We start from the raw sequence: 14,954 nt of genomic DNA, 5'->3' as shown, positions 1-14,954 counted from the left end.
TGAGGAACACCCCGAGCTGCATGTGGTGCTGCCACTACCAATATTTTTAAACCATCTACTGCTCTGATTACATTAGTTTTCCAAAACAAATTGTAATGAAGATTTAAGAGAGAGACTTTCCACAACATCAACAACTGAGATGAACGTAAAGACCATTTCCCAATTCAAATTTTCAAGACATTAGCAACCTTAGGTTCAAATACAACTAATTTTCCAAACGTTTCCTATCTAGGCATGATGGATGAAACGACTCCACTAACAAGGTCACTTCCAGATACATCTGATGACACAAAAGGATTCTTCACATTAGAGGATGATGATGGTGAAGTCATTGCCTTTTCAGAACCTGAGAGCATAGGATTCGTTGTTTTAATGTCAGAATCAGGCATCAAAAGCCATATATTTTCAAGTTCATGGACCACCTCTGCCATTGAAGGTCTAGCATCTGTCTCATCTTCACAACACTTGAGAGCCAAAGTCAAAAATTTCACCACACATTTAGAAGGATAAGATCCCATTCGATCATCAATAATTGAAAAGATCATACCAGATTGATATGCGACATTAACCTGGAATGGATAAAGACAGTCAAAAACTACAAGTGCTCATTTTATTACACCAAATTTAAGCCACTATTGCCTAGAGGATGATATGATAACAACATTATGACAAAGTGATCTTCACTGTATAAAATTCTGTTTGGCATAGGATTGTAAAAAGAATTCAATGTTTTTTTGAAGTTAAAACTGAAACTTGCAACTCAAGATCTCACTCTTGACTATTACATCTAGTATAAAATGACATATGTTAGAGGAGAATTTTCATTATGGATTAAACTGCAAGGGTAAAATAAATTAGAGAACAACAATTTCTTTCATGCCCAATCACCTAATGTACCATTGGGCTCCTATCGAATCTAAGGCAATTAAGTTTATAATGTTTTACCTCTCTAACAATGTTTTTGCCATGTGAGATCGGATGCATCCCCGTCAGGAGTTCCAGAAATACAACACCAAGGCTATAGACATCACTCTTGTCTGTCAGTTTATGAGTTAAGAAATACTCCGGATCTAGGTAACCCTGCAAATTTAATACAGAGAATGAGAGAATAAAGAAATAGATATCAGTTATATCTACTACCACACAATATTAAGTCTATTTCATCTAGTTTGAGTTTGACTTATTTATTTTAATTAAAAAAAAAAAAACAAATTGTATAAATTTATAATTTAAACAAAAATGGAAATGGAAGACACTATTATCATTTCATTTTTATTTTGTTTTACCAAGAAGGGTTGGAAGCGCAGGCTAGATTGTCAAATAAAGAAACATATAAAACTTATAGGCACTTAACATGTGGCACTGGTGCCACAATAAAGAGAACACTGATGATGAAATCAATGAGGTGAAAAAATTCACTCATCAACCTAGACTCATGAAGTTTATAATTCTATTTAGGAAAATGTCATAAATAAGTGTCTTACTGGTGTTCCCTTCACAACTGTGGATACATGAGCAGGCAAATCCCCTTCAATATCTGGAACTGGTGCGAGTCGAGAAAGTCCAAAATCAGCAACTTTTGCTGTATACTTAGAGTCCAATAATATGTTGTTGGCCTTGATATCTCGGTGAAATATTGGGGGATCAACTTCCGTATGTAGGTAAAGGATGCCCTTAGATGATCCCAGGGCAATTTTCAATCTTGTAGCAAAACTCAGAGGTTCTTTAGACTTAACTGTATCATTGCATGCATGAACCACAAATAAGCTCATTTGAATGTGATGTAGAGTTTGAAAAGTAAATTTGTTAGGAGAAGCAAACTTAAAGGGTGTATGTATGGTGTACCAGAAAGGTGATCCCTTAGAGTACCATTTGACATGAACTCATAGACCAACATCTGCATCCACAACAATATTAACATGAAGCTCTTCCTAGGCAATATTTTTAAACAAATTCAGCCACAGAGAATGAAAAATACCAGTCCTTGGTGTGGAAGCCAAACAATTTTGCAGAAGAAACATACTGCTCATGAAGAATAGTACTATAGAAAGTTCATTGTGAATGGAGATAATAAGTTATTGATACTTTTTTTTTTTAATCAAGTCATCCTTAATTTATAAAGAACTCTGCATATGCTTCTACATTATTAACCAAAAAAAAAAAGATGAAAAAAAAAAAAAAATTTGGCAGCATCTCATCTATAATGTCTCTAGATTGAGTTTGATTTATTCTATTGTTTTTATTATTATTATTTATTTTTTCTTTGACCGCTTTCATGACCTTATGATTTAATTGTATCAACTTCCTAAGTTGATGGGAATCATCAACTCGTGTTCGTGTATTCCACTATGAGAATGATGAATAATCAAATCTTTTGTAAAAAAAATTCTATATGTCCAATCAAGATAAGAATAAGCACCTGTTCACCTTCTTCATCACACAATCCAATCAAAGACACAAGGTTTCGATGATGTAACCTTGACAACAATTCTATCTCTGTCAAGAACTCCCTCTCACCCTGTAAAGATCCCTCTTGGGCACGTTTTACGGCCACAAGAGTACCATCAGCTAGAATGCCTTTATAAACCATCCCATACCCTCCTTGGCCAACCTGAGAAGAGCTGTTAAAGTTGTTTGTAGCCAGAGCCATTTCTCCATAAGTGAAATCCTTCACACCATCAATTTTCATGGAGGTCCTAGACGCTGTAACTTAAATACAAGTCAAATGTTAAAAATGAAAGATGCTGTGCCCATTTGTTTTAAAATAACTAATACAATTATGCATACTATCAGAATGCTTTATTGTATACATATATGTTGTGTGTGCATATGTTTCACTTTATAAGTGAAAGGCTGAGTGGTTATTATTTATTTTAGAGTTGGTTCGAGCCAGCATGCCGCCAAGTCTAATGGTATTTTTCATTAAAACATTTCATCCCAAAATGATGTTTCCATTCTTGGGCCAGCCAGAACTTGGCTGCGGCTTTCCTATACCAATAGTTGAGACAGGGCTATAATATTGACCATTTCAGGCCAGTTTGAGGCCTTTGTACCTCATGCTGAGCTTGGACAAGCGTCAGCCTGGCAAGCTTGACAGGCCTAATTAAAACAAATACAGGGAAAGTGAAAAATTGTATACCTAAACATCCTAACTTCATAAACATAAGATACTCACAGTGACGTCGTTTTGAAACTGCATGGTGCTTCCTCATGTGCACTCTCAGTATCAGAAGAGAAACAATTACAAACAATGTAACTGCACCTGCAATGGTCCCCACCACTATGCCAGCCAATGCACCTTTGCTTATACCAGAGCTTGGAGAGTTGCCAACCTCTGTGACATTAGTGAAAATTATTAGCATAAAAAATTCAAAACCATCCAACAATATTCATCTCATATATGAATATATGAAATTAACATGTGCCTGACACACAGTTCATCTATGCTTGGGGTGAAGACATAAGTAACATCAGGTGTGAATTAGAAGCTTCCTTCCTGGCCAATATAGAACACAACTTAATTGCCCAGAAAAAAAATATAAAACCTCTTGAACTGAGGACATTGCAGTTATTCACTTGTGAGTGCAACTGTATCTACAATACCACTGAACATAGCATCACTATGGTGAAAGCACTAAACTGCCTAGATCAAGCCTATCTTCAAAATGGTTGGCAGAAAAAGAAAAAAAAAAAAAAAAAACAATTTGACCTCCACTAAAATGTGCCACCCACAGACACACAATTGCTTAGAGTGACAAGCATAGGCCAGCTCTGTATGGACTCAAACACAGGTATAACCACTAACAGAAAATAATGCCACAAACCTAAGATTATCTATTTAGTATAAAGGACTTCAAGGTGTAGGTCAAATACATTAGAGAAGACAGTTGTACATTCTTCAACTGGTAAATAAGCATAAGTTCCAACTTCAACAAAGCTCTGTTGCAAAACATATTCAAACAGGGGTTTCAAGACAAACCAGATTTATAAACATCCAGGAGATCGAGGCCGAGAAGTTCATAAGGTCCAAATACGTCATTAAGAGGAAATTTCCAATATGTGAAGTTGCTCGTGATTCGCTGAACCTCACTACTATTGAATACGGAGGTGTTCTCAGGAAAAAACTTCAAGGTTATCTTCAGTCTAGGTCCTACTTCCCATGCCCATAAATTTTTAAAGTCCAGCTGATTAAGAGATAAATTAAGACATTCTGCTGTCATGTACACTTCAAAGTCATCTATGTATGGACGAAAATCTGTGAATCCAGGACTTTTCAACCGATATTCAACAATCAGAGGGGCAGCACAGAAACAACTCTGAGTAGATGTGGTGGAACATTCGTAAGATGGTGGGCATACTGTAGGGATAGGAACAGAAGTGGAATTTGTTAAACTCTGAGTGTCATTTTCAGGTTGACAGAACTGAAGATTTACATTGCTGTTGCATAAGGGATTCCCTTGAAGCCTGAAAATTAATTATCAAAACAAGTGGCATGATAATTGTATCAATGTGTATGTTCTGTTACACCTCCATTTTTTTTTTTTTTTTAATTATTAAAACCAAAAGGTGCACATCTTAACAAGTAATCACGTTAATTTAAGATGCTTTTTTTTACTCATGAAATTCTACATGAAGCTAATTAGCAAGTGCAAATTGGGGAGCAAGTATAGAAGCAAACCAGACAGTGACATTCGAAGGTAGAACAGTACTGTCAGTAATATTTGAAAGATTATTATTCTGCAACTCCCTGCAATACCAAAGGGCCATAAGCAATCGCTTAGAAAATCCAGTATTAGATGCTTGTAAACTTATTGAAGTCAATCCAAGATGTTACACTTGGAATTTTACAAAAGAGTGTGCTGTAATCAGGAAAATGAATCAACTATATTTGTACCAATATTAGCACAAGATGTCTGAGAGCATGAACGTGCACACACACACACACCCAACAGAAAATTATGCTTTTAACCAAGGGAAATAGAAACATTGTCACTCAGATCTTACACTGTAAGGTTTCCCTTTGCATTCAAAGTCCTACTATCCCAAATGGCGGATGGAACTGAACCGTTCAATGAATTATTTGCAAGTGACCTGCCATGGGGAATAATTTACCAAATAAAGCAATTTATTAATTAACAGTTTAATTTGTTGACTAATATCAATTGGTAACATTATAAGTAAATGTTGAGATAAGTGCAAATTCAAATTTAGATAGATATGAAATGATTTACTATAACATTGAACAATAGAATTTGTTAAATTACTGATTATTCCAAAAGCTTAAGCTTTTGGGACAATCAGTAATTTAACATGGTACCAAAACAGGAGGTCATGAGTTTGATCCCTGTCTTCTCCATTCTGATATGCCAAAAGTTTAAAATTTTGGAACAATGGTAATTTAACAACTAAAAGTACGGAAGGAGGAAAAAAGCAAGTGGAGGACTACTCACAATTTTTGAAGAAAAGGAAGACCCGAAAAGTTTGTCGGAATTGTTCCCGTAAGATTGTTGTTAGATAAATCGCTGAGCATATTGTTTGAATAATAGATATCAGAAGTCAAGGGAATTGCTTGCATAAATTATGTTCAAAAACTAAAAGATGTGTCCAAATATTTTGTAAATTTGGTAAATAATTTTAAAAAAAAACACAAAAACCAACAGATGACATGTCATTCAAAAGATGGAGAATCTTACATAGTTGTGATACTCGCAGAAAGTCTGTTTTGAGGTATAGTTCCATTTAGCTTATTAGAACTAAGATCTCTGAAATTTATGTAAATTAAAATTAAAGTATAATTAGCTAGCAAATTGATCTTTGATAAAGTAAAGAGAAAATTTTATTCAGCTTGGTGCATTTATCTTTCTGACTCAAAAGCTCATTCATAATCAGCGTCAAATAGATTAAAAAAGGAAAATAGAATAAAACAACTAACATATAACCAAGCTTTTGTATTCGGCTCAAATCAGGAATTGGTCCTTGCAAACTGCAGTTCCTAAGACTCCTGGAAAATCCAACCAAAACACAAATATTATCAATCTTGCCAAGAAATATCATGTGACACGGATATGCATACTCCTTGATTGCCATCTTGCAAGCATATAAAGCACCAAATAACATGAAACATTTTTTATATCTGATTACATAAATTGGTATGGAACATTGCATAAAGCTTCAAAGGATTAATCATTAATTAAAGCAATCATGACTTGTTCAATGTACTAGTGGCCTAGAAGTTTCAAAGAAAAAAAAAAAAACTTTATATGCCTGGTTAGTTGGCTTAACAAACACCACAATCTAAGTTATGTAACATTCCCATTTAATTTCTTTTCAATCAATGTTTGAATAATTTATATATTTCCGACAAAATGTATACCATGCTATCAATTTTATATTTTTTTATATTTTGCTAGTTTTTCGGTCTGTTGGTATTTGGTGCTTGCCGAAGAACATTTAAAAATAAAAAATATAAACATCCACACACTAGAAATATAAACATCACCACAAGACATCAATATTTAACAAGGTTTGGCAAACTCAATTTCTACATCCATGGACAAACAACAGCAAAAATTCACTATCAAGAATATGGATTACAACACATAACTAATGCCTAGAAACTAGACTCACACTCTCACAACAATACTCACAACCTTCACAAATACCAACACACTCAAAACTTCTCACAAATGCAAACAAATCCCAACCCTAATACACCAAAACAAACTCTGAATATCAATTCACAAATTTGACCTTTTCACTATCCAAAAACCCAATACACCCAATGATACTCTCAAAGTAACACAATAAACAAACTTTCAAGTCTCACATGCAAGTCCCTTTCAAACTACTCTTCGAAGAAACCTACTCATGTTCTTCTAATAGTCTTCCCTTCTCTCCTCCATATGGTAGGATTTATTGGGAGAAAACCACAAAACCATTTACAATCCTGTCTTCCATATATAAGGTGCCAGTATATATTCCTTGGTGGAAAAGAAGTATCAAATTACTTCTTTTATAAGGAATAAATTTTCCTCCCACACCAAGAAAACTAAAACCAAGTCAAAATGGGAGAAAATTTTCTTCAAATCTCCACACGGACCCAAATTCCATCAAGTAATCTTCATTCTTTCTGTTATAATTCCATCATAGTCTAAAAAGTTTTTCCTCAAATAAGTTTATCATCATTTCCATGTATAAAGCCACACTTGTGTGCGCCTATATCAAACCAATCACAAACTTGTACAAAAAATCTTTTCTTGAACCACACTAGGATCAACCTAGCTTTGATAACAGCTTGTCAAAATTTCGGTGTGCATTTACACAAACTAGAAATAAAATATCAATACAAGACAACAATGTTTAATGTGGTTTGAACAACTTTTTGCCCAGATCCACAGGTAAGGCAACTAAAATCCTTTATAAACAATATGAACTATGACCACAAACCACAAACCAAAATCACTAACTCTTACAAACAATATTCACTGACTTAACAAACACAAACTAACTCATATCCCAATGCACCCAAAAGAAACTCTCAATAACAAATCCCAAACTTGACACTCTTTTAGTACCAAAATCCCAATACACCATATGATGTTATTATAGTAACACATTAGTCAAACTCTAAAGTCACATAGGTGGGTATCCTTAAACCCCAAAAGAACTATCAAGCTACTATTCAATGAAACCCACTTATGTTCTTCTTAGTCATCTTAATCTCTCCCCATATGGGGAGGACCTTTTGGGCCAAAGCCACCAAACATTTCGCAGTGCTATCTATATAAGGCTTCAATACCTATTCTTTAGTGGATAAAGTAAATCAAATTACTGCTTTTACAAAGAATATATTTTTCCTTTCACACCAAGAAAATCCAAACTAAGTCAAAATAAGAATCAGTTTCGCATTTTTGCCAAAATAATAAACAAAACCTTTTTGCCACACACCTCAAGGCTAGCACCTCAACCCACCTTTACTTTTGAAACCTAGTTAAAAACACAAGACAATAACATAATAATATATACTTACAACTTCAGCAATTTAGACATGTAGCCATAAGAAGCTGGAATTGTAGTCCCATCAAAGTTATTGTTATCAAGTTGGCTGCAAAACAAAGAAAATGAAGCATCAAGAAAATTGAGAAAAGATTGCTTAAGTATTATTAGATTATAGAAAAAGGAAAATTAGAAATCATGACCTTGTTCAAGAAGAGAAGAAAAAGAAAAAGAAAATAAATTCAGAAATCTTAATTGTAATTGTAATGACATTTTTAAGTGATAAAAAACAAAAATATTTATGTTCCAGGAAATAAGAAACCATACAGTATCAGTAAATTTGGCATTTCGGAGAACTGTGGAGGAAGAGACCCTGATAAGTTATTATTATCAAGAAGGCTGTAGGTCAAAAGTTGAAGATGGTCACTGATCTCACAGATTGTTCTAACAGATGAGGCAAATAATATACAAGATAACCAGTTATCGACTTACAAGTGAATAAGACTTGGTAATCTGGATAGCTGAGGCGGGATTTGCCCACTGATCGAATTGTTGTTCAAGTGACTGCTCATAGAAAAGAGAAGTATAAGGGTTAATCATTGTAGAACTAATTTTAGGCATTATAGCATCAAAAACACACTCACAAGTGCTTTGTTTTGTTCAAGAATGCAAATGATTTAGGTAGTCGTCCTGATATATGGTTTTCGTCAATTTGTAGTATATTCAAGTTTGGAAGATAACCGAGCTCTTTAGGCAAGGGACCTGTTAATTGGTTTCCAGTCAGAAGCCTGGAACATACAAAATATTGAAAATGGAATTAGAGACAAAGCAACGTACTGCAGATTTGCAATATTAAAATATCATGTATTCAGAGAAGTGCCGACATATAAAGTAAATTCGCTCAGATTCAAGGATTATTTCCTATATTATTCAGAATTCAAAGGCTTTGAAATGCACAAACTAGTAGCATATCTGCATTTCTTAATTGTCTAAGCATGTAATCCTGTGACTGCAATATTGGGTGTCTAACCTATCCAACAGAGAAGCTGCTCAACTTACAAGAGAAACAAAGACGTAATATTGCCTATCTCCTTTGGTATACTCCCACTTATGTTGTTCCACATAAAATCCCTTCGACAGAGTGGACAGAGAAAAATATATCAGTAGGATAAGTACATCAAATGCTACAATGGGGGTGAGAATAACAATTATCCAGAACATGAAGTGAAAGAGGTAACCAAAAACTTTGAATAACAAAAAGTATCAAAGCACAGAAAAGTATCTTTCAGATATGCTTTTCCATACAATCTAGTCAAATTCGATAATTGGCCAAGCTCTGGTGCTAAACTTCCTGACAAATTCATATTTAATAGTGACCTGCAGAAAGGCAGCCCGAAAAGGAATTATTAAAGCACCTCATTAGGTCTTCAACAGAAATTCCTACATGCAGTAAATAGAAAAGTTGTATCAAAGCTTTCGTAGTCTTATATCTGAACCATATTTTCTAGAAAAATTGGGAAACATGGGGTTATTAGATCATGTCCCAATAATTTTTTTGAATCTTAAATGAACTAAAGAACCAAGGAATTCCATTCCCTTCATCATCTGATATCACTAGAGATAAAAGTGGAATACGAAATATCTCATCATGCAAGGGGGACAAAAGAAATAAAGAAAGAAAAGTGTTCTAAGTGGAAGAATATGCAACATTATTCGAATCAATATTGCTCCCTGATAGAAATAAAATAGCGAAGGTTAAAATCATACAATTGATCTACATGTAGATATCCATCTTCTAATGTAGTATTGTAGCACACAATCCCTGTCCATTTTGTTGTACATGGATCTCCTCGATCCCAGTTACGCAGATTCCTATTGGGATCTATCAATCTGCTCTTGATGGCCTGCAATGCTTTCACTGCAAATGAATACAAATGTTAATCATCATTTCATCAACTTGAACATTTAGGAAATTCACTAGCTTCGCTGATCCATGTGTTTCTCTAATTCTAGTATCAAGGTTTCCACATGAAAGGAAAAGGCAAAGTTGTTTAACCATTGTACATCAACTTTGTAATTAGCAGCCCCACGTTTTGAGCATATACAATCAAATAACAACTACAACTCAACTATTTGCAACAATAATCAGTTATGACTTAAGGGAAGTGAGTATTTGATATGTGAAGTTCCTGTAAATAAAGTAGCGATGCTAAGTATATTATAAATTTTATTACAAAAGCCTTACAAACCGATGTGTCACAATCTTTAGCATTTTCCTAAATGAAATCACTTGTTAGAGAGTTCACGGGTAAATTTTCAGAAAACATGTGCCCATGATGTAATACCCTATAATTTTGATACCAATTTAATTATTGTGCATAAATTATAAAGGAGGCCTACAATTAAATGGATTAAATTGATTTGGGCCTAAGATATTAAAAATAAGATAAATACTATGGGATATGAAGCTCAAGTGAGGTAACATAAGTAAATATATGGGCCTTGATATCCCTAGCCTTTTACCTTTTAAATTACACGTGTATGTACATAAGAAAGTTCACTTTGTTTTCAGCAGCAACACATGAGTGAGCTGTTTCTTTTCTTCTCTACGACTATGCACAAGTAGTTCAGGTATGGTTTGTCTTGCTCTAAATTTAAAAAGTTTGAATAGTCAATAGCTAGCAATTGTCATGAACTTAGATTATCATTATACTAATAGAAAAGGACTCCTATAATTGTATTATATTAGATAAGGAATAGTCAATATGTTAGGAAAGGGCCACAAATTTTGAAATTGTTCCTAATAGAGTAATAGGCTTGGACTTTATCATATGAAAGGGAAAAGGTTGCTTTGTGGTTTTATATGTATATCCGTATATGGCCATCTTGGATCTAAAACTATGTTTATTTTAATGGGCAAAGGGTGCTTGTAGTTAATATGTAATCGCATATAGCCTCAATTGTTGACCGTCAAACCATCACACTTTTGTTATGGTCCAAGTACTAGTCCAGCGGCATCAAGGGAAAAATATAGGCAACCGGATTGATAAATTAAGAATACTATAATATGTGGCTTCTACTTTTGTTTAATAGATATAAATATTAGGTTGATCAAATAGGTTATATATCATTTGGCTACCAAAGTTAGGTTGAATATATATATATATATATATATATATATAAAATATTAGAGTGAATAGACATCTAGCGGCATCAAGAGGGAATGCTAAGCAACAAATTAAGGCAATACGTGGCTTCCAATATTAGATTGGATAGATGTAATGTTAGAGTGAATGGATCTGAATAAATAATATGGTTGTTACATTCAGGTTGGTTAGATATTTATTATTCAGCCCTATTGAAGTTTCATGAATACCTATGATGACGTTAATGGAAAAATCTAATTAGGCAACAATATCTTTAAGTCCAAAAATCTGATCAAAGTTGAAAGTGAATTGGATAGTTAGGTGAATAAATGGAGAATTTTGTATATATCAATATTGTCTAAGATAAAACCGTTTAACTGTGAAAATAGATTTTTTTGTTTTTTTTTTTTTGTTTTAGTGGGAAATTATGTATTGATGAACCTATTTTTGGTGTTGCTAAGTTCTAATTCTACTTAATTGTTGTGATTCAAGGGATGTTGATTTCCTTTATTTTTGTAACTAAGAGGTAAGTGGTGTTTACTAATTTTGAGGGTTTTCCCAAAACAATGTCGATTATTAAACTATTTTATATCAAAGAAATATGTTGATATTCAAAATATAAATTGATATTTTATAAATAGTTGATGTGCTCATTTACCATTCGTTTTATGAAAAACTAGTGGGACAAATTAAATTTAGTTAAACTTGTACGTGTGTATATATCTTTATATTTTTTAGAATTATGAATGGATTATTTTTGTTAGCATATTGAATATGTTTTGAAAACCAATGGCAAGTCATGATTAAAAGCTCAATATTATATTTAGTCCTTAGGAAGAGACAATCACATTGCAACTATTCCTTAAAAAGGGACAGTCCGAGTAAAGGGGACAGTGCACATTTGACAGCTCCTTAACAAGGGAATATGCTATTGAGGATCCAAAAAGAAAGCTCCTTAACAAGGGGGTACACCTTTAGGTTCTAAAGGAGCCATTCTTAAGAAAAGGGATGTAAAGAAGGTTCCACTCCTAAAAAGGGAACATCACAACCCTGTCAACGGGGCCTAAACATTGACCATAAGAAAAACCTAGGAATTTGTTTATATGATGGTATTGATATATATATATATATATATATATATATTATGATGGCTCACAATGTAAAGATATTTGATATATATATATATATATATAAAGTATTTGATGAGAAATATTGATGAGTTACAAATTATGAAATTGTTGTAAGAATTATTTATTTGAAAGGTTTGTTTCCACGCCCCAATGTTAATGAATTCTACTTATTGAGTTATCTCTCTCCCCCCCCCCCTCCTTTTATTTCCCATTACAGATACATTAAAGGGATTATTGGAGTAGAGATTCTTGGGAGACAACAATTACGAAACTATTTTGTGGAACTGAGGATTTTATTATTATTTTTATGGCATTAAACATTGTATTGGAGAATTATTTTGAGGATGTTTTGTCTTTGGTGAATTAGAGCTCTAACATTTGTGATGAGATTTAAGGTTGCTAGTTTCTTTTATTTCATATTTTTATGGATTATTTAGGTTAAATAGACTTTTATTACTTATGATTTTGGGGCATTACACATGACCAGTGTGAAAACTTAATTGCAAAAAAGCTTATGAATCATAAATTGCAATGAACAGAACAGCACATTAAACTAAGCAAAATCACCTTCATCCGGGTTGGTAATTCGAGTATCCTGAGCTCCGATAAGTAGTGAGGAACAACACAACCATGCAACAATAAGTAATCCATACGTCCAAGCTTTTAACAGATACATCCCACTAACACAGAGAGAGCTAGAACTCTCAACTTTCTCTTAGTACCCAAGACTGGAATTTGTGGTAGAATCCCAGTACTCCACCTTATAACAAGAAACAAACTACGTCAAAACTCAAACAAACACAATCAAATTCTAAAGCAATTCAATTTATCTAAAAATAACTTTTTTAACTGAGGTAATTAAATAAATGAACAATCAAAGAACTCAAAGTTAAGTACAGCAAAACTAAACCTAAAGGCTCCGAGAAGAATATAAAATAAGAGAATCACTCAGGGCTCTACTCCCATGTTACAGCTTGAGAAGAAACAAAGCAGGCAAATTGCCATTAATAATTAAATTGTACATATTTATAAAGGTTATCACAAAAAACGAAGAAATGCTTACTAGAATGATGTAAGCAGATATTGAGTACTTGAACGAAGAAAACGAAGTTTGAAAATGGGGACCAGGCGGCTGTGGAAGGTGGCACATGTTTCTGACCAGGTCACCATAACTAAACCTACAAGGCTCCGAGAAGAATATAAAATAAGAGAATCACTCAGGGCTCTACTCCCATGTTACAGCTTGAGAAGAAACAAAGCAGGCAAATTGCCATTAATAATTAAATTGTACATATTTATAAAGGTTATCACAAAAAACGAAGAAATGCTTACTAGAATGATGTAAGCAGATATTGAGTACTTGAACGAAGAAAACGAAGTTTGAAAATGGGGACCAGGCGGCTGTGGAAGGTGGCACATGTTTCTGACCAGGTCACCATAACTAACTTTAAGAATTCGTTACTAATGGTGGTGTTTTCAGGAATTTTTTCAAAGTGTCCTTTAAAAAGTATAAATTACATCATTTAATAAAAAGAGAATTCATATATTAACAATAATAATAATCAAAACATATGCAAATACATAAGTTTTCAAATGCTTCTGCAAGTTTTCATTTTTGAAATTGTTGTATGGTAGTCTTATTTCAATGCTATCATGGTAGTTTTCATTCTCACCATTCTCCTCTTTTTTCTTTATATGATCCCCCCCCCCCCCTTTGCTCTTTAGCTCTCTTTCACTTTTATACTAGCCCTTGCTTCCCGTTCTTCTCCCACGCGTCAGTCTTTCCTTGTTTGGGGCAATTACTCGTCCTATCAATCCTCACGTCAGAGTGGTTGGGAAAAGCTGGATAGCATGGTATGGGGTATGGGTTTGTCAGGTGCTGGGCTCCACGTTATGGTGTTAGCAGCTTTCTCGCTTGTATTGTTCTTGTACTGAGTTTGTCCTTTTCTTCAGGCGTTTTGTGAGGCGTTGAGCGTGAGGTTGTCCTCGGCTACATTCTTGGGCCTTTAAGGAACTTTCATCATGCCTCCTCGGGCAGTAGGGCTCCTCGGCTTGGGCTTTGGGCTTCTCTAAACTTTTCCTAGGGATGGGTAGATTTAAGAGTTTGGTAGAGTCCGAGGAAGGGATGGAAAAATTTAAGGCTGACTACAGGATTCCACCCAACGTGGGCCTGAAATATTGTGAGGAGGGTGAATGGCATTTTCTAAGGCAAGAGGGTGAGGTGGTGATTCTCATGATCGCCTTTATAGAAGGTGGTGTAAGAATCCCTATGGGGCCGGTGATGAGGGATTACCTTAGGTTTGTTAGGCTAGCCCCCACTTAGTGCATCCCAAACGTCTTCAGAATATTAGGGTGTGTAAACACCTTAAACGAGAAAATAGGGCTACGGTTGACCCATTATGATGTAAATTAGGTCTACAACCTTTACCACCTGAAGGGGAAGGGGTACTACCTGAAAACAAGGTAGCTTGAAATCAAACTCATACATTGCCTTCCCGAGTCTAGCAAGGGGCTAAACAAAGATTTTCTGATCGTGTCTGGGGAGTGGCATGATGGTGTCCCTTGCCCGATGAAAGAGGGGCAACCAGATGGGGCTCTAGAGATAGGAGTAGGACTTGTTCATTGCCTTATCGTGATTTGTGTTGTTTGGCTTCTAACCCTTTGCTTTTCATGGTTCTGCAGA

At 34.4% G+C, this 14,954-nt stretch overlaps 1 protein-coding gene across 1 annotated transcript; it reads right to left on the bottom strand.

Moving 5' to 3' along the window:
* Window positions 1–82: 82 nt before the first annotated feature.
* On the bottom strand, window positions 83–13,505 carry LOC115967377 (probable LRR receptor-like serine/threonine-protein kinase At1g06840). Its single transcript, XM_031086458.1, has 21 exons — window positions 13,454–13,505; window positions 12,839–13,031; window positions 9,763–9,913; window positions 9,301–9,372; window positions 9,055–9,126; window positions 8,640–8,783; window positions 8,488–8,559; window positions 8,323–8,394; window positions 8,030–8,104; window positions 5,933–6,001; window positions 5,694–5,762; window positions 5,451–5,522; window positions 5,005–5,091; window positions 4,679–4,747; window positions 3,980–4,464; window positions 3,176–3,334; window positions 2,420–2,703; window positions 1,846–1,897; window positions 1,485–1,735; window positions 946–1,080; window positions 83–569 (listed from the first exon to the last, which is right to left on the bottom strand). The coding sequence occupies exons 2-21, from the start codon at window positions 12,945–12,947 to the stop codon at window positions 225–227; spliced, it is 2,844 nt and encodes a 947-aa protein (XP_030942318.1). The 5' UTR covers window positions 12,948–13,031; window positions 13,454–13,505; the 3' UTR covers window positions 83–224.
* Between the last annotated feature and the right edge of the window lie 1,449 nt (window positions 13,506–14,954).

This window comes from Quercus lobata, chromosome 11 (genome assembly GCF_001633185.2).
Source record: "Quercus lobata isolate SW786 chromosome 11, ValleyOak3.0 Primary Assembly, whole genome shotgun sequence".
Lineage (NCBI taxonomy): Eukaryota > Viridiplantae > Streptophyta > Magnoliopsida > Fagales > Fagaceae > Quercus > Quercus lobata.
Note: the sequence above shows the minus strand (reverse complement) of the source record. Positions and strands in the feature narration are given on the sequence as shown.